Source organism: Tenrec ecaudatus, chromosome 17 (genome assembly GCF_050624435.1).
Source record: "Tenrec ecaudatus isolate mTenEca1 chromosome 17, mTenEca1.hap1, whole genome shotgun sequence".
NCBI classification, from domain to species: domain Eukaryota; kingdom Metazoa; phylum Chordata; class Mammalia; order Afrosoricida; family Tenrecidae; genus Tenrec; species Tenrec ecaudatus.
The window spans coordinates 23,773,636-23,793,925 of NC_134546.1; the positions used below are offsets into that span (position 1 = coordinate 23,773,636).

Sequence of the window (20,290 nt, forward strand, 5' to 3'; positions counted from 1 at the left end):
TTTACTTGTGTACCCATAGTCTTCAGCGATCGTGCCAGGAAGGTGAGCATCTTAGACTGCCGAATTGTTAGAACAAAGTGTTCTTGTGTTGAGGGAGTACTTGAGTAGGAGCTGACTGTCCATCTGTTTCCTGAATACTAAACCTATAACTATATGTACATAGATCTGTTTCCCCCTTGTCATATATAAATATATTTACATTTGTATATGCCTGTATTTAGTTCTCTATAAATGCCCTTTGCCTCCTAGTTCTTATTTTGTCATATCTTACTCACTCCTTAACCCACTTTTCTGTTGTCCATCCCGCAGGGAGGAGGTTATATGTAGATCCTTGTAATTGGTTCCCCTTTCTACCCTACCTTCCCTCCACCTTCCTGGTATCACTACTTTCAGCACTGGTACTGAAGGGTACATTCTTGCAAGTAACTTTTTTGGAAGACAGCTGAGGGAGGTTGGGTACTCCTTTGTATATGAAGAAAATAAGACTTCAGACATGTATTACTGGAAAAGATGACAAGATTTTTTAATAGCCGTTTCAGATAATTAATGGATATTCTTTGATGCTACACCAAAACTTAACATGTAGTAGTTTCTTTCAGATTTGTTGCACTATGGAATCTGAAGCCATAGCTGCTAACTTTTCCTTCTCTGTTATTAGCATTCACTTTGAATGGATCTTTTTAGCAGTGCAGAATTTTGTAAATCTTAACATTGGAAAACATTTATTTCCTGGGTTATGGAGATCTTCCAAATGTTGATGCGTCTTACTTTATTCTACAAGTTATCACATTCATTGACACCGCCATATAACCTGAGGAAAATATTTATTGGAAAACTTAAGCTTACAGTGCTAAGTGTGTAAATTTTCCAAAATTTTTATATTTTCTTGAGAACTCACATTTTATCATTTGCTACAAACAATGTTGTTTTTTCTGATAAAGCAATGGACTCGTTTTAACATTACCCAAGTCTGAGTAGCCATAGTTTGTCTTGTCAGTTTCCCTTTCTAGTAAAAATGGCATTCTGTTAAAAAAAAAACAAAAAAACATCCGATTAAACTCTTAATTCATTCACACAAGTGTTCTTCCTTGGGATAATCCTTGAACTTCAATATACAACAGAAATACTTTGTGTTTGCCTCCCATTTTGTTACACAAATTATTACAGATATGTATTCAGATGTTGAGGTTTAATAAAATTGATCATTTTTGATTGCTTTATCAAAGTTACTATGTGTAACTGGCTCCTCCCGCTTCCCCCTTCTCTTTCTGTGTGTGGTAGTAAAGAACACAGTAACTACTAGTACAATTAGTGGCACCTTGATTTGGTGAAAACAGTAGCAGGTTTACCAACCATTACTGTTGCCCAAATAGTAAAATGTCAGTTCAGTGGAAAAGACAAATAATATCAGCATTATTGTAAAAAAATAATATTGACCTAAGACTCTTGTAGAAGGGTCTTTAAGACTCTCAGGGTTTCATGGGTAATACCTTTATTAAATAAGATTTCAAGAATTGATATATACCAAGAATTTAAGTAGATTAATCTGTAGACAGAGTAAAACTAAGTGATGGAATGCAGATTATAATGTGAATACTGACTAATATCAGATTGACTCTGTGAATATTGAATGCTAAATCCAGTAACTTTGAGCCATTTTCTCACACATGGGGCAAAGGTCTGCCAAGTCTGTTACTTAGCTCTTTACCCATCTGCTTTCTAGCTTCTAAAATTATGTTGCTGTTGTGCTGTCTCCTGTTCTTTTCCTGGTTGCATTCCTTATAAATAAATTTAGAATAGCATTTGTCCACTAAACTTTTTCTCATCAAAATGAAAATAACTCTGAGAGACCTAAATTAATTTTTTCATGTAATATTTCTTGCATTCTACCTAAAACCTAATGTAATACCTCATTGTAAAACATAAAACACTACATTGAGTCGCTAGCCATGGTATCTAGGGGTTTCTGAGACTAAATCTTTACAGAGGTGGATAGCCTCTCTTTCTCACGCAGAGAAGCTAATGGGTTGAACCCGTGGCTTTGAGGTTAGCAATCCCACACCTACCCCACAGCACCTCCCAAACTCCTTTCAAATAAAAGTATATGTCTCTAAATTTTAGGACACTGTCGGACCCAAACCAAACTCATGGTCATGCGTTGCTTCCAACATAATGACCTTGTAGGACTGTAGAAGTTAATTAAGTCAGTTCTTAATTTAAAATCTGTCATCTACTAGCTTTGCTTCCTGAGCAAACATTTTGCTTCCCTAAGACTCAGTTTTTTCATAATGCAGACTGTCCTAGTCCTCTAGTACTGCTATAAAAAAATAACACAAGTAGGTGGCTTTAGCAAACAAATTTATTCACTCACAGTATAGGAAGCTAGAGGTCCAGCTTCAGGGTATCAGCACTAAAGGAAGACATTCTCTGTCAGCTCAGGGGGGTGTCCTTGACTCCTTTTACCATTTATGGGCTCAGCGTTCCATGGAGCTCTCCATGTGTCTTACAATTCCTCCACCCCTGAATGTAAGAGGTTCTCTGTTAGGACCCTAGTCCCAAAGGATGTGTTCTGTGCTTGGCTCTTCTTTCTTGGTGGTGCTCAGGCCCCTCTCCACTGATTTTTCTCTCCTTTTATACAAAAGGTGATACAGGCCATTCCTCAGGGAAACTCGCAAACATCTAGACCTAACAGTGTTGCAACCACTTGAATTCCTTTACAACCAATTGGATAATTATATCACTTCACATCATGAGAGATGAGTCTATCATTGCATAACTGCCAAACCACTGAGAAGGCAGGGTCAGCCAAGTTGACACATATTTTAGGAGGAACACAGTTCAATCCATACCATTCCATTCAGCCCCCCCAAAATTAATGTGCTTGTTATACTTTCACCTCATCATATCATGCTAAAAACTGTTAAATCAACTTTAAATACAAATTTCATCCTGGGGAGAAAATTCCACATCTGTGAATTTAGACTTAAGTTATCTGCTTCCAAAGTTCAGTGGTGGAACAGGTATAAGATAGACATTTCCATTACAAATGGGAGAGATTCAAAGGAAAGAAAGTGAGTAGTGGGCACCAAGCAAATCCAAAACCTAGCAGGACAATTTGCATTAAATTTTAAGACTTGAAAATAATCCTCTCTTCTCTGAGAGTGTTGGGTGTTGACGTATTCTGCATTCTGCTTGGCAGTCCCTCAGCCCTGGTCTTCAGCTCCACCATTCAGGTCTATTGGAGTGGCAACTTTCCACCTTCAGCTCTGGGCAGCCCCATTCTCCTAGTCCAACGGAGTAGCAACATAATCCCCTTGGCTCAAGCAGGTCTTATTCTTCCCTTTGGACACAGCAGTCCCTTCCCCTTAAGATTTTGGGTAGCAGCTCTGCCCCCATTTCTCTGGCATTCTGGAACAGAAAGAAGCCCCATAATCCAGAACTATTGGCTAAATATCTAGCAGAAACCTAGGAGACCCAGCAGGCCTAGTTTCATCTTTTCAATTCCAGTGGTTGTGGCCCCACTCTTTGAGACCAGAGTAGCTCTGCTTCTCATATTGCTTGTCTCTTCGCCATATGCGTCCTGCTTCCTTGTCCTCTCAGCCCCTCAAACCCTGGGCCAGCCCAGTCCCTGCCCTACTTGGGCAAACCATAAAAACTCTTCAGTTCTGATTAGTATAGACTCCCCACTCTACCAGTAACCTTGGCATGATGGCAGGCTCTCTCATTCTGTGGGTCAGTAAGCCAACTTCCATCAGTGGACAGAGGTACTCCACCCTGCCAGGAACCCTGCTCCCTGAAGATAGGCAGCTGTCTTGCTCCATGGACCAGTCCATCCTTCACTAGTCTCTTGGTTCTCAAGCAATCCAGGTAGGAGCCCTGTGACATATGATTACACATTTGGCTACTACCTGCAAGGTCACCATACCATTATGCACCTTAAAACTCTTCACGTCTCTCCTAATTTCCAAACTGCTTCCATATGTAAAATATCTGTTACAACAGTACCATACCCCAATGTTGCCACCACATTAGTTATCTAGTGTTGCTCTATCACAGAAATAACGCATGTGGATGACTGGAGCAACTTTATCTTCCCATAATTTAGGAAGATTGAAGTCCAAATGTGGGACACCAACTTTGGAGGAAGGCTTTCTGTGTTGTCTTTGGGAAAAGGTCCTTGTTTTCTGTCAACAGCTGTGGGTCCAGCAATCCTTGGAGATTTCCGGAAGTCTTGGCATCAGTGTCCTGGTCCAGGAGATTCTCAGTGGAGGCACCTGGGGTTCAAAGGGTGTACTCCATGCTCAGCGCTTCCCAAGTCCCTCCCTTTCTCTGCTTTTCTCTCTCTCAGAATGAAAGGTGACACAGACCACACTCAGGAACCCCCGCCCGTATGTCAAATAATGTGACCTGAGTATGGGTGTACATCCCACCCTAATCACTTCACAGTTGTGATTGGCTAACCACATCTTACCACACCAACTGAGATGGTCACATCTGTATGTAACTCCCAAGTCACATCATTGCATAGCTACCAAACCACTGAGAATTATGGCCTTCACATGTGTCAGGGACATAATTCAATCCATGTCAAGGACAATACCTACTATGATACACAGCAATGAGTGCACATATTTGATCTCTAACTGCCCTATTGCCATGACGTAGGCTTCAGACATGCCTTCACCCTCCATCCTCCTTTATCCTATTGAGATAATCATTCCCCACACAAAACTCCACTTCTATGCTGGATGTGATAATTCGTTGTAGTGGCTACCCAGAACTCACAATATTCATGATCCAGGCAGTTTATTAGGTAAACTAATACATTACCATAACTCAGGCTCAGTAAGCAATACACATACAGTGGTCCACAGCCACACCTCTCCTCAGCCAGCAGCCAAGTCTCGCTGATCCCCAGTCTCTCAGCCTTAGGTCCCCTTAGCCCAGTGATTCTCAATCTGTGGGTCGTGACCCCTTTTGGGGTCAAACAACCCTTTCATAGGGGTTGCCTGATTCATAACAGTAGCAAAAAACAACAAAAAACAGTAGCAAATGACTGTTATGAAGTAGCGACAAAAATAATTTTATAGTTGGGTTCACCACAACATGAACTATATTAAAGGGTCAGGGCATTTGGAAGGTTAAGAACTTCTGCCTTAGCCTTTGCTTCCATGGGTTAGGAAGCCAGCCAGCCTCTGGCTCTCTGCATAGTCTGCTCCTCTGAATCTCCTTGCCACAGTTTCTTGTACCTTCGTCATGATGACCTCAGCCACTTCAGATAGAGATCTTAGACATTCTCTTACAAACTGCTCTGCAGTTTTTCTGTGTCCCAGATGGCTCCTACTCACTGAGGAATGGCTTTCCCAGGGGTGTGGTTTGGATTTTTGCTCCCCTTACCCCTAAGGAAAACAAACAGTGGTACGCCCCCACGCCCCACTACAGTAGTCTTAAAGATGCCCCTAAGGAAACAAAGGCTGTGACTTTGTTCACCTCTACTAAGGTCAGGACTTGACCTTACCCTAATCTTGTGACAGAGAAAACCACAAATATGAAGCTCACTGCCATGCCCTCAATACTGACTCAATTTGACCCTAACGGAGAACTCCTTCCAGAATTGACAATGCATCACCTAAGGAACTAGGAATAAAAGGGCCATATTAATTGACTCCATGTCACCTCCCTTTGCAATGGGCACAAATAGGGATCTCTTCCAGTTATTTGGCTAATTAGCTGGCATAGACAAGTGAGTACTTCTAGTGTTTCATCAGCTTGTTGAAACATTTCAGTTGGTGTCCATTAATTCCTGCATCTTTGCTTTTAGCTAATGCGTTCAGGGCAGCTTGAACGTCTTCCTTCAGCACCGTTGTTCTTGCTCATGTGCTGCCTCATGAAATGGCAGTAGTGTCTGTTCTTTTTTGGTAAAGAAGGTGACTGTATTCTTTTTGTCTTCTTTTGATGCTTCCTGTATCACTCAATGTTTTCCCATAGAATGTATCAATCCTGAAACTCAAGGCTTGAATTTTTTCTTGAGCTGCCCTTTGAAATTTTCTATTCAACTCTTTGACGTTTTCATTTGGCTCCTGCTATTTCATTCTGTTGTGCATAGGATCACCATGGACCGGAACTAACTCTACCAGCACCTCACTGACGTCATAGGGGTGTTATTTCACTTGATCTCCACGTGTGAGGCCCTATCACCAAGCTTGGCATATAAGACCCACTGAAAGATACTTTCTCTACCGTCTCTCCTCACTCTCTCCTTTTCCAGTCTGCATCTGGCACATGTAGCTTCTCTAACCCTTGATTTTTAAATGTGAACAACCTAATGTGATCTCTTTCTGTAATTTTCTGATAGCTTAAATAAATTGTACAGAATGTACACGAGAGATAAACGAGAAGTAATTGGGTTTAGAAGTCTGAAACTAAAGAGGGAGAGAATAACTTGAAATGTAGATTTGGGTATCTTTAGAAAACTGGTGATAATTGTAGCTGTACTAGTCCTCCCAGGAACATGGAGAATAAATAATTCTGAGCATGTCCAAAAAAATTTGTAAGGTACTTTGAAATGTAATATAATCACAAAACAGAACTCCTACAGATATTTTGAGGAATTTATCCAAATTCATGTTCAAATTTATCATGTATGTATGTTTGTATGTGAGACAGTCCAGGAAAATTCTTGGGAATAATATGTGCATAATAACTTGAAATATAAGCAGTATGATGCTTTATTACTTTAATCATGTTGTATATAGAAGTAAAAATATATGATCAGTAGTGATTAAAATGAGTATCTTGATTTCTGTGATATTTATTTAAATTTTGAAAATTTACAGGTTGCATATGGCCAGGTGCTTGGAGTTATAGGCTACTCATTACTTCCTCTCATTGTAATAGCCCCTGTACTTTTGGTGGTTGGATCATTTGAAGTGGTGTCCACACTGATAAAAGTAAGTTCACTCGTGTGTATCGTATAAAGTAGTGTGCTATTTTCCAATGGCAAAGTGTGCTCTCTCTTAGGCTAAAATTATCATCTTAACTTTGGTATTCTTAACTGATTCTGGTAGTCTATAATCAGTTTGTCAGACAGTTGTTAGTATTTTAGAACAGTGAGCTTCCTTAATCTGGAAATTGCAATTATATATGTCCAGGAGGTAGAACATCCAAAACACAAATTGGGCCTCAGGATATTGCACCAGAGGATGCCTCATGTTGGATTTTTCATCCCTATGTGCATGGCACCAGTTCCTCTGAGCTAGACTTCTTAGAACATTTGCTTAAATGGTTCCTGTCCATTTATTTAATAACAACTCCTGTTTAAGTGGTAACTTTCTTTTTTTTTTAAAAATCATTTTATTGGGGGCTCGTACAATTCTTTTCACAATCCATACATACATCCACTGTGTCAAGAACATAAGTACATTTGTTGCCATCACCATTCTCAAAACATTTGCCTTCTATTAAGCCCTTAATATCTGCTGCTCATTTTCCCCCTCCTCTCCACTCCCCCCTACCTCATGAACCTTTCATCATTCATAAATTATTATTATTTTGTCATATGTTACACTGTCGGACGTCTCCTTCTGCCTTCTTCTCTGCTGCCCCCCCCCCCCCCCCCCCCGAGGAGGCGGCACGTGGTCACTTTGTTAATGTGATAAGCATGAATCTGCTAAATTGACTTGCTTGTAGGGATCAGAAGTCCTTCTCCTGTGTCAGATTGACATTCAGATAGGGACACATTTACTTGATAGTGCCATGTAGTAACACAAGTAGTAATGGTATTGAAATTTCAGCTTTTATTCTTGAAATTTTGGGGGGAATAAATGGCTGCTTTGCCATGTGTACGTTTTAAACAGCGGGCTTTTTGTTCTTTGATGTAGTTGAACTTTTTAAAACCACTATTTTCAGAAGTGCCATTTTTGTCATCTCTCCACTAAGGCATTTATTTATGAATAGTGAGAGCCACTTAATTTTTATGAAATTTTATTCTTTTTAAAGTTATTAATTTCAATATTTTAAAAATTGATATTCCTTTTATAATTGGGGAACTGGGCTCATAGTGACATTATACCAGGGGGCTTCAAAAAGCATGTGGAAATATCCCATTATCTTTCAAAACAATTTTTCCAAATTTTTAGAAGCCCTTTCTCATAAATAATTTGTTTTTAAAAAAATAGGAGTTTGGAACCAGATGGTGGCTTGCTGTGTGATTTGGGGGAGTTTATCCGAACTCTTCTTACTCTCCGTGTGCTCATTGTCAAGTGGGAATCTTAACAACTACGTTTCGTTGTAGGCTTTGCAGTGAGGACTTTACAGTACATCCAGTGCTCTTCGTATAGTGCCGGCCCAGAGTAGGCACCACTCGGAGTAGCTATCTTTATTACAAAATCATACAAGAATATTTTCAGAACTTCTTGAACTGTTTGAGCACTTTGCGGACATTGTGTAAGGCTTACCTTCTGCCTAAAATCTTTAAAAAGAAAAAAATCCAGTTTTTCCCATTGTTAGTACTTAGCTGAAAAGTCTTGCAGTTAAGCAGCTGACCCTATCCTGGCATTCGATTATCCCGGCCTGAATGAGCATGCAACGGCACCGACTCATTTAGGATCACTTCCTATTGTGTGTTGTTTCACTTGAGTTAATGCCTGTTAATACATTTCAGAAACTTTCAGATTGTCAAAATCATTGCCTTTCTGGTCATTTTTTAATCATGTAGTTCCCCTGAAATTTGTAACTTAATATTCTTTATGTACTATATGAATGTTTCATAAAATGGGAAAATATTTTTTCTATCTTTGTTTAATCTAAGTTTAAATTATTTTTTAAGATTTGGATTTTTTTTTTGGCCAAAAAATGTTTGCCATCCGTTTGATTGTCTGTATATAGTGAGCTATTGTGCATGTTTCTACCTTAAATTCAAGCTTTGTTGAGAAATACGCTAAGAAACTTTTACCTCTTAATTCTAGCATTAGAACTGATGTAATCTATGAACACTAATTTTATTTAACATTAAATCATCTGACTAGAGAGTCAGTATGATAAAGACAGAATAGGATAGAGAAAGAGCAGACATTCTTAATAATTTTTTATATTTACTATACTTGTCACAATTGCTTTTTAAAAAATTATAGCTAATATTGTTTTCATGCTATGCTAATAAGGAGATCCTAGTGGCTGAAGCACCCACAGCTATCAAGGGGAGAAAGATGTGGGAAGAGTGTCCATAATGATTTACTATGGGACAGTTCCACTCTGTCTCAAAGGCTCTCACTGGGTGGGATTGAGTGAGACCAGTTGAAAACACTGATGAGGTTTAGGGCTTTACATGCAAGAAGTTATTTTACTTACTAATATGTTGCCTTTTTTGTTTTTTTTTAAAGCTTTTCGGTGTGTTCTGGGCTGCCTACAGTGCTGCTTCATTGTTAGTGGGTGAAGAATTCAAGACCAAAAAGCCTCTCCTGATTTATCCAATCTTTTTATTATACATATATTTTTTGTCCTTATATACAGGGGTCTGATCAGGAAAAGTCACACTTAAGTGGAAAAAGACGATATTACATTTTTATGTAAACTGGGAATTCTTGCTGAAGAAGCTTGGAGAAAACCTTGCTGATAAAATTTTACATGTTCCAAATGTAAAGACAGAATTAAGGTCTTTTTTTAAAAACGTTTTTTGTATTTAATTAAACACAATTGCAGTTATCTATGGGAGCTTTTGTCAGAATTCACAAGTCTGTTTGATTCTTCATATTCCAGTGAATAAAATATATAAGTGTTGTGTTTTTAAGGTTGTGTCAATATTCACCTAAAAACTTGTGCCAAAAGCACCTGGCCCTGGTCGTATCTTTGACCTGAAGCGTCAATATGACACGATCTCAATAATCAAGAAGTGCACTTTTCTTCCTTTAAAGAGTTTCTCCCACCACAGATCCTGTAGGTATATATTTATATTTATAGATATGTATTTATGAAATAATTCTTATTCACAAAATATATTTCTGAATAACCTGAAAATTAAGATATTTTAAACCGAATGCTTAAATTTACCTTTAATTTGGCCATTAATCTTTTTTATTTTGAAATTGAAATCTGTTTATTAAATTATGCATAAATTTTAAAATCTCATGTTTCAGTATATCTTTGTTAAGTATTTTAAATAACTGCTAAAATTAATTATAAACGTTGCTAATGTAGATTTGGTTTGTTCAGGTGTGCTTTGAAAAACCATTTTGAGTGTATAAACATCTGATTAAAGTTTCTGTTTATATTTCTGACCAAAGGAGCAAGAGGTATAATGTTTGATATGGCTTTCATGAAAATGGTCAATATAGAAACTATTGCTATAGAAAAACAGTAGCGCTTAGAGTGTCAGTGGTTATTTTTAAAGCGGTAACTCCCAAATCATAAAAGTTGCTGGAAAGGAACCTTTAAATTCTTGTGGTCTGAACAATATTATATTGAGTAGAAAAAAAATAATAAAATGCTTTCCAGCTTTGTGTCTTGTTTTCCAACACCTTGTTTCATAAAGCTTGATAGTTGAACAAGTATCAAGTACTGATTAAGCGTCAGATACTCCCTAAAGTTTTTGCCAAAGGAAATAAATTTGTAACTAGTAAAAATTAGTTGCAAATACAGTAGACCCTTGCTTGATGACAGCCCCCACCTCTCAATAGTAAAATACAGCTTTTGATCCCCCCAAACAACTATTGGTAGCCTACAGGTGGTAGTGGGGTACCTTTCCCGTTGCGAACTGCATGTCAGAAGTGCCAGGTCACCAGGCGTTCTGCAGGAGAAAGATGGGCCCTCTGCTCTTGGAAACCCTGGATGGAGCACACTGCTCGGTCCGCGAGCGTTGCTATGAACGAAAATGATTCGGTGCAGTGGCATTGGTTTGGCTGGAATATTTTATATACTTAAAGCTGCATTTTCAATATGCAAAAGAACGGTGTTTCCCTAAAAGTGCAAGGTTTTCTTGCCTCCTGTCCTAGCTACAGCAACAACTCCATGAATTTCCTTTTCTTTTTCTGTCACGGTCCTTATGCTGGATTCCCTTATGAAATCATCAGCAACTCCAACTAGTGTTTGTTAAGCAATTCGGGTTTTTTCTTGTAATGCCGTCGCTTTACTGCTTCTTGAGAGCGCTTGCAGCTTCACTAGCAGGACTCCGTGTGCATCCATGTCCATAGAAGAGCAAATGCCCAAGTGGAAGAGTTCATTACTGCCCTCAGTGTGGTACTGTAGCCATCCCTCGTCTTGCGTTCCTTTAGCAACTCTCTCCGTCAAGAAATCCTCAGCATCCTCTGAAGCTAGTCTGCAAATCAGGTTTTCAGAGCCATTTCTCTAACCCCACCGAAAACCCGTTGCCCTAGAGGCAGTTTGGGCTCCTAACACAAATGGTTTTCAGGGCTGTAATCCTGATGGAAGCCACCTGCCACATCCCTTTCTGTGAAACAGCTGGTGGGTCCAAACTGGCAAGTGCTGTGACCTCCCCTCCCCCCCCAATATCTCCCCAAAAGAGGGGAAACAAAAAGATCACTTGTTTTAAGCTGTAGGACAAATGGGAAGCTATCATTGTTATACTTTTTTAGAAGTTTTTGAGGTTCTTGAAATGAATTATTGTGTTTGATGTTTATAGTGTTGACCCTGGAGTCTTCCCCCAGAAAACCAGGCTCAGTCCCAAGGTGTAGAATTTTACATCTGACCAAGTGAAATCAGTCTAGGGTCACCTCCGTACAAGTGGTTTAACATTTTAAACTGTTGTTGCTTTAAGGTGGAATCATGTATTTATTGTAAATCTGAGATGAGATACTGGTACTCTAGAGACTTTTAAGTAGATTTAATCTTGGGAACTGCCTTGTTTCGGGCAGATAGAAGTACAATTTATGTTTCAGATTCAACCAGCATCAGCCTCGTGTCCTAAGGAGCTAAGCATGGAAAACAGATTGACAATTGGAAAGTATGTGTAGTGTCTGAGGTGCAGGACGGGAACGGCTAATGATGCCAAGTTGCCCAGAGCATTGTTTCCCCTTCAGTTCTTAGATGCTGGTGTTTTCCTAAGTCGGTGATTTGAAATTGTGATGTCCAGCCTAGTTATTTGTACCATAATGTTTTAGAACCAGGACCATGTATCCTTTGTGTCCGTGTATCAAATGTTATATCCATGGGTGTAGTGTTATCAAATGTTATATCCTGGGTAGTGATCCGCCACATAAAATTGTTTGTTTCTGTTTCAGATTGATTATAAAGTAATTGAAATTTCTATTATGATCAAACTATAATTAAAACTTTAAGAAATAATTTAGAAATATTTTGTAAAGTTTTATGAATCATTTCCAAAAGGACAGCTTATGGTTTTAAGGGCAATTTTATGTATAACTTGCCAGTTTCTAAAAGTTCCACAAATATTAAAACATAGAGTTCTAAATAGTGAAAACTTGAATTGACTTCAAATATGGAATTCATATTTTCCTTAAGTGTTGTTTAGATTTTAGTTTATTTTTAAATACTTTTACACCCAAACAAAAACACCAAAATACTTTTTGTAGTCAACAAGTAACTGAATATTTGAAATCGTTACTTTTGCATTTTTATTAATGGACATGTAACGATAGTTTTTGGCCTTTGGGAATTTTGACACGTTTGCTTTTAAAATAATGACAGTTTGAAACAAGTCTTAGTAGAACTAAAAATCACCCTAAGTAATTCTCTGCTTTGATATATTTGTCATATAAACAAAAGTTTTAAGTTTTATTCTTTTGTAAATGGTTTCTTTCATTGAAACCCTTTTTTTTGCTACTCTTAAATTTCACTTTACTCCATTTGTAGTGTTTTCTTCTAGTAGTTTGAGTTTGAGAAACTTGCACTTTTTTTTTTAGAAACTTAAACATTTTGAGTTAATACCTAGAGTATGTTTCTAACGTGAGTAAATACACAGAAACTAGGCATTCTTAAATCTTTGCATTTCAAACTGCGATCCTTTCTGAGGAAAGTGCCTCTTGTGAATAAGTTTTCTTGATAACAAGCTGGTGTACATTGGAGACCCTGCTGTTACTTTTACATGGAGTGAAATGGGTGTGTAAAGAAATGTTTGAGGAAATATTTCCAGTACATGCCAGTTTATTTTTTAAATCATTTTATTGGGGGCTCATACAGTTTTTATCACAGTCCATACATACATCCATTGTGTCAAGCACATTTGTACATTTGTTGCCATCATCATTCTCAAAACATTTGCCTTCTACTTGAGCCCTTAATATCTGCTGCTCATTTTCCCTCTCCCTCCCCCCTGTCCCCTACCTCATGAACCCTTCATCATTCATAAATTATTATTTTGTCGTATATTACACTGTCTGACGTCTCCCTCCACCTTCTCTGCTGTCCCTCCCCCAGGGAGGAGGCTATACGTAGATTCTTGTAATCAGTTCCCCCTTTCTACCCCACATTCCTTCCACCCTCCAGGCATCACCACTCTCACCACTGGTCCTGGAGGAGTCATCTGTCCTGGATTCCCTGTATTTCCAGTTCCTGTCTGTACCTATGTACATCCTCTGGTCTAGCCAGATTTGTAAGGTAGAATTGGGATCATGATAGTGGGGGGGGGGAAGCATTTAAGAACTAGAGGAAAGTTATATGTTTTATCATTGTACCCTGCACCCTGACTGCCTCATCTCCCCACAACCCTTCAGTAAGGAGTGTCCGGTTTAGATGCCAGTATATTAAAACATGAGGCTTATCATCATATGTCCCTCTGAAATCTTTATAAATAGTGAGGTGGAATTTGGAGATTAATTTAGAGTCAGAATGTCAAGAGTTTTAGGATGGTGTGTAAAAGTAATTCCCTATTTAATATTTTCTGTGTTCAAGATAACATTTTTTTAAATTTTGGAGATATTTAATTTGCAGTTGGCAAGTGCTTGAAGAAAAATATTCCTCAAGCATTCCTTCTAAAGAATTCAGTAGTATAGTCATGCTGTCATTGATATGATTTTAGGTCAGATACTAAGGAAAATCTAGAATCTTCTATCACATTTTGGTGGTGCTTTTGCTGGACCTCTGCAGTGGGAGGGGCTTCTCCCTGTAACACCCTTGTCAGCACTTGCAGTGGAGTCGGGCAGGGTATCAAGAACAGAAGCCTTGGTTTCTCTCATAATTACCATCGAGCAACTTTTAAGAAAGCCCAAAACAGAGTGACTAGTCGAGGGGAGAGACGTGTCGTCTGGTGGGAAAGAGGAAAGGTGGTAAAAAGAAAGCCAGTTACAGCGATTCACATAATAAGCACTCCTTGCTGAAGACATAATTGACATTTTACATTTTGGCTGTATTCTGAAGTGAGCCTGCACACCTTTGTGGAATTAAACCATTCTCTCTGTAAGGATCAAATAGGCCCATTTGATAATGAGACAGCCCGTAAGTGCAATTCTTATGCATAATTTCTTGTTGCAGTAATTATAGTTTCTCCACAGAAATAGTAAAAACAGCTGTTATTGATAATATGTCCAGTTGCTCAACCCCTCAATCACGGTCGTGTTTGCCAAATGGGATTTAGCAAAATCTTGTTCCTAAATACAAATTAAATATCAAAGGAGAGTGCTGGTGGTCGCCTACAGAATAAAACATTTGAGAAGAAACGCCTTTCATTGGGTACCTTAAGTGTGAAAGGAAGATACTCATAAATCAATATGGACCCCTTAGCGATAGGCCAGTGACAATGCTAGGTGTCCGGACACAGTGTTTGCCAACAAGACTGCGCACACTGGCCTGCCCTTAATGAGCTTTCCTAGTGGGGAGGTGAGAGAATTTCACAAATTATAAAACAATTGCAGTTAGGCAAATGGAAGCATGATGTCTGTGATTGTAGGAAATTAGATGGTAGAGATATTAGATAAGTTTTCCCTGAAGAAACGACCGTCTATACTCGTGTATAAGCCGAGGTGGTTTTTGTTTTGTTTTTTCTTAAGCCGAGTTTTTTCAGCACATTTTTAATGCAGTTTGTAAAATTAGGTGCCTCGCTGGTATTCTGTTCGGCTTATACTGGAGTATATACAGTATGAGCTGACTTAAGGCTTAAGGGATAAGTGTGTAAGTTGACTAGGCAAAGGGGAAGAAACTGTTCTTCTAGGTAGAAAAAAAACAGATTAGTAAACCCTAATACTTAGTCTAAACCTAACCATAACCCCAAGCCTAACCCTAACATTAACCCTAAAACCCTAACAATAAACCTAACCCTAAAGTAACCCCAAGTCTGAACCTAACCCTAAGTCTAACCCTAAAAAATAAAACTAAGGATCCATCCCATTTTAATCCTGTAACAGAGAACTCCATAAAAAATGGGATGGTGGGAACTGATTACAAGGATCCACATGTGACCTCTTCCCTGGGAGAGGGACAGCAGAGAAGGGGGGAAGGGAGACTCCGGATAGGGCAAGATATGACAAAATAACGAGGTATAAATTACCAAGGGCATATGAGGGAGGGGGGAATGGGGAGGGAGGGGGGGGGAAAGGACCTGATACAAGAGGCTTAAGTGGAGAGCAAATGCCTTGAGAATGATTGGGGCAGGGAATGTATGGATGTGCTTTATACAATTGATGTATGTATATGTATGGATTGTGGTAAGAGTTGTTTGAGTCCCTAATAAAATGTAAAAGAAGAAAAGAGAAAAAAATGATTAGGGCAAAGAATGTACAGATGTGCTTTATACAATTGATGTATGTATATGTATGAACTGTGAAAAGAATTGTATCAGCCCCAATAAATTGTTAAAAAAAAAAAAAAGGGATGGTAGCCACAGGCATAAAGACTAGCTAGTACATCACATAAGGGATTTTGACCAGAAGGACCCCATTATGTGACTGCATCTCAAGCAACCCGAATGTAAACAGGTGGGAATTTCAAAAGATACGTGGAAAAGTGGAATAAAAGATGAGAGACACACACACACACCCAACCTCATGCCTCAAAAAATGTCCAGGAATATGCAACGTACCATTCATAGTAGCCAAAAATTGAGAACAACTTACCCATCAAAATAGAAAGCATAACCTAATGTATTTACACAATGAAATCTTATGCAGCAATAAAAGGAATGAAATAATACCACATGCAATGACATGAAGACTCAGTATGAAGTTGACAAACAAATTATATGAAGTTAATGTAGAAAAAAATTTAACAGCTTTATTGAGGTATAATTTATATATGATGAAATGTGTCTATTACAAGTGGATGCTTCTTTGTACAGTTGTTGGCACAACTGCCACCACCATCTAGTTAGCAAGGAAATTTTATGAAAAGCAAAATGACTTTCATAAAAAGGTTATTAAAGTTAAGTCATCGATGAGATCAGACAGTTTCCACAGATCTAGCCAATTTTACATGGGAAGTTAGTGATAACAGTAATATGCCAAGCTTCCATAGAAGGCTGCATTATTAAATAAGTGGAGCTACTCAGCAGATAGGAACATACTTCGTTTCAAGAAACAAAGTGCTCTGTCAGTGGTTTAACCCGGTGAGAGTTGATTTTTCCCTGTAAAGAAATCCGGTGGTGCGAATCCAGGACTGGTATGAGGCAGTTTAATGGTGTCATCAAGTACCTTCTACTCTGCCAGGCATAGTGAGGGGCTTGCAACCTCTTTGTCTCAAGACAGCTGCTTGACCTCAGAGGGTCTGTCCATAGGGCAGTAGGGCTTGGGCTTTCTCCATCTTTGTGGTGGTGAGTCACATGCCACCTTATGTCCTACCGCCTGTTTGTAGTTCTGGGGAAGCTAAAGCAGGAAGAGCAGCCCTTTAATTCAAAACCCACTGCCATCGAGTTGATGACTCAGAATGGCCCTCTGGGACAGAGTAGAACAGCCCTGTAAGTTTTCGAGACCATATATAACTTTATGGGAGTAGAAAGCCACATCTCAGAACGGCTGGTGGTTTTGCACTGTTGACCATGCAGTTAGCAGCCAAACGTAACCAGCCACCAGCACCCTAACGAGTCTATGGGACAGTCGAAGTGCTGCTTTGAGTTTCCAAGACTAAATCTTAACAAGCAGTATATAGTAAATAGGGGAATGTTCTCTACAAAGTTTGAACACTATCAAAATGCCAAATGATAACAGACTTATTCCTTCCAAATCAATTAATGTCCTCTATGATACAATACTACTACCACCACTGCTGAGCCAATTCCCATCATAGCTACCCTAATGGACAGATTAAAACTGATCCTTTAGTTTCTGAGGCTATAAATCTTGGCAAGGGCAGAAAGCTTCCCATTTCTTCTACGGAATGGACTGGCCGAGCTGAACCACTGACCTTGTGATTAACAGCCCACTAAATTGCTGGGGTTCCACATGATAAGAGTACACACCCTACTTTGAGGATCCTCTAAGCTATACATTTTCGGGTTTTCCTTCCAGAATTAGGATAGTTTCCTAAGAACATCAGTGTCTGTGAAAAATATTGAACATAACTGATTTTAAGATCCATATACTTTTTTTTGTCTCTATACTTTTAAAGAACCCGCTGGTGACACTACCCATTAAGCTTTGGATTGCTAGTTTCAAGGTTGGTAGTTCAAGCACACAAGCCACCCTTCATTAAAAAGATGATGCTACCTGTTCTTGTGAAGATTTACAACCTCAGAAACCCTATATAGGGCCGCTATGAATTGGAATTGATAAGATGGCCGTAAATTTGTTTGGGGGATTGTACCTTATTTAACTTTAGTGTCTCTCATAGCCTCTTGTTCAGACGTCCTGATTCATTATAACAGCAATAAAAATAGGTAACATATTAAACATATACTGTTGTAAAAGCACTCTTCTAATGGTTTTATTTATATGTGTTAACTTATTAACATAACACATAAGGAGGAAACAAAAAATTGAAGTGGATTTGGAGTCATTAGTGACAAGTTCATCTCAAACAAACAACCCTCTGAATTAGATCCATTATCATCCCCAGAAACTGCAGAAACAACCACTGAAAAGCCTGTCCCCTCATTTCCATTCCTGCTCTCAGCAACCCCACACAGTATTTCCGTACAGTGATACAAATATTTCAAGGAGCAAGAGTCATATTCCCGTTTGTCCCAGAAGTGGCAATCCTGGGGTTTGCAGCCCAAGGCTTACCCCTCTGCACCATCAGAGTTCCTGTTAAACTGAGATACAGAGAGGCTAAATAACGCCCTAAATTTACCAGTTTTAACTGATATAGCTATGATATGGCTAAACTCTGGTGCCCAAACCCAAGCTGTTGTCTGATCTATATTCAATATTAAATAACTTTAAAATTATTCAATAATTATTTGTACCTGGGAAGAAGAAAGCAGGGCTTCATACGGAGTCAATATGATTCAAGAACTGTCATCAATCTATAAACAAAGACCCCGTATGCTTTGCACAGCGACCAACTCCATTGCTTGTGGGTCTGGGGTGGTTTGGTCTGAGGAGGAAACAAACGATGATGCCCCGCTCAAAGATGGTGGCTGACCTGCCAGCGCTGGACCTATGCCGCTCTCCAGAGTCCTGCCAATTATGCTGCTCTCCACAGTCCTGCCACAGTCCTTTGTGGGGAGAGGTCAAATGCTTACAGACATCCTCCCCAGGGTAGTTAGTTACCAGACTACAGGGTAGGCCTCTCGGGCAGTTAGTCAGCCAGACTATATGGCAGGCCTCACTCCCTGCTACTGGGGACAATAAACTTCCTCCTTGAGGCCTGAGACCAAGCGTTCTCACCCTACCAATAATGATCTCTATCAACTGAGTCAGGGAACAGGCCAAACTGACTGTGACATCCAAAGTTAAGTTATATGCCCATCTTATCAAATGTATACCCCAATTCCTCCCCTTCCTATTGCATGTATGTCCCTAGACCACCCCTTCTCATTACTGTATTACCTATGGTACCCCCCTCCCTGTGACGTATGTACTCACCTGTGATTAGGGGACTTACACGTCCCTAGAGAAGATAAAAAGCGTGAGCTAACATTAAAGAGACTCTCTCTCCCTCCACGTGGACCATCAAGTGGGGCTGAGGTGAGCATGCTACCATGAAACTTGTCTGACTCCATTTATTTCAATATTTCTATCTCACATGCTCTCTATAACTTTACCATGATCTTTACTTATTATCGCTGTACAATTGCGCCTACCAGACCCGTAATGATGTGTTAGGGGCTGGCTTCCCCTGACAGTCCTTCTTCCAGAAAATGTCAGGAGTCTGATGCTGATTTGGGGGTCAAAGTCCTAAAAGAATGATAAGGAGAGCGAAATGGGCAGAGAGGGAGAAGGATAGCTGGAGTGAGGGGAGAAATCTATGATACAACACTGAAATTGAACGATAAACTCAATTATCAGGAATCTTTTAACATGTCTCCATTCAAGATCTCTCTTAGAGCCATGAAATAAATGTCAGATGACAAACGTACCTGTAAGACTAACCAGTTCATTAATGTTATTTGATTTTTTTAAACTGTGAAACATGTTTAGTAGACATGAAAGGAGTGCAAATGAAGACAAATACCATTGTGAAACTGTAAAACTATGGAGGAAGTTCAGATGGACCTGATCTTGGATGGAATGCTGGAAAAATGAATGAATGATAAGGTGAAGACAAAATATTCATTGTAGATGTCAGGGTCTAAGCAAGGCACTGAACTGAAGTAAAAATAATTAGGAAGTACGAAGGACTTATTGATGAAGAAGTGAGTTATGTATAAATCAGTAGATACATTAAAGGAAGAAATACATGCTGGAAGTATTCTTAAAAGTTTTACGATAGAAATAGATGCTTTAAAAAGAACTAGAAATGCAAATCTCTAGAGATGCAAAAACAAGTAAAACTATGTATAAATGAATAATATATATAGAGAGAGACAGACAGACAAGGGGAGAGATATTTATCCCAAGGAAATCACACAGTGGTAAAGTCTACCACATTTCAAATCTGTGTGTCAGGTGTCAGACTGGAGGCTTCTCCTGACTCGTGAGATTACAAGGGTTGACAATCCCATAATCAGCAGGTCAAGTAATAGGATATTGACTAACTTATCTGCAGGAACTGGCAAATCCTAAAATCAGCAAGTCAGGCAGGCTTATAGCTAAAGTCCCAAGAATTAGAGGTTAGAGCATGGTGATGCAGAGGCATGATACAGACCCAGGATATCCAAGGAAATGCCCTTTGCATCAGGCTAAGGTTGTAACTTGAGTAACGGTGTGATCAGTCAGGCCCTATCGTAGTACTGTGACTCGACATCATCACACTAATCCTAATAGAGCAGGGTTTATGATACATAAATTGG

General features: G+C 39.1%; 1 protein-coding gene across 1 annotated transcript in view; it reads left to right on the forward strand.

Annotated features, from left to right (window-relative positions):
* YIPF4 (Yip1 domain family member 4) overlaps window positions 1-10,496 on the forward strand; it is a 28,271-nt gene extending 17,775 nt beyond the window's left edge. The window contains exons 5-6 of the mRNA XM_075536094.1: window positions 6,837-6,950; window positions 9,381-10,496. Of these exons, the coding sequence (XP_075392209.1) occupies window positions 6,837-6,950; window positions 9,381-9,518 (252 nt within the window). The 3' untranslated portion in view covers window positions 9,519-10,496. The remainder of the gene's footprint in view (window positions 1-6,836; window positions 6,951-9,380) is intronic.
* The last annotated feature ends 9,794 nt before the right edge of the window (window positions 10,497-20,290 follow it).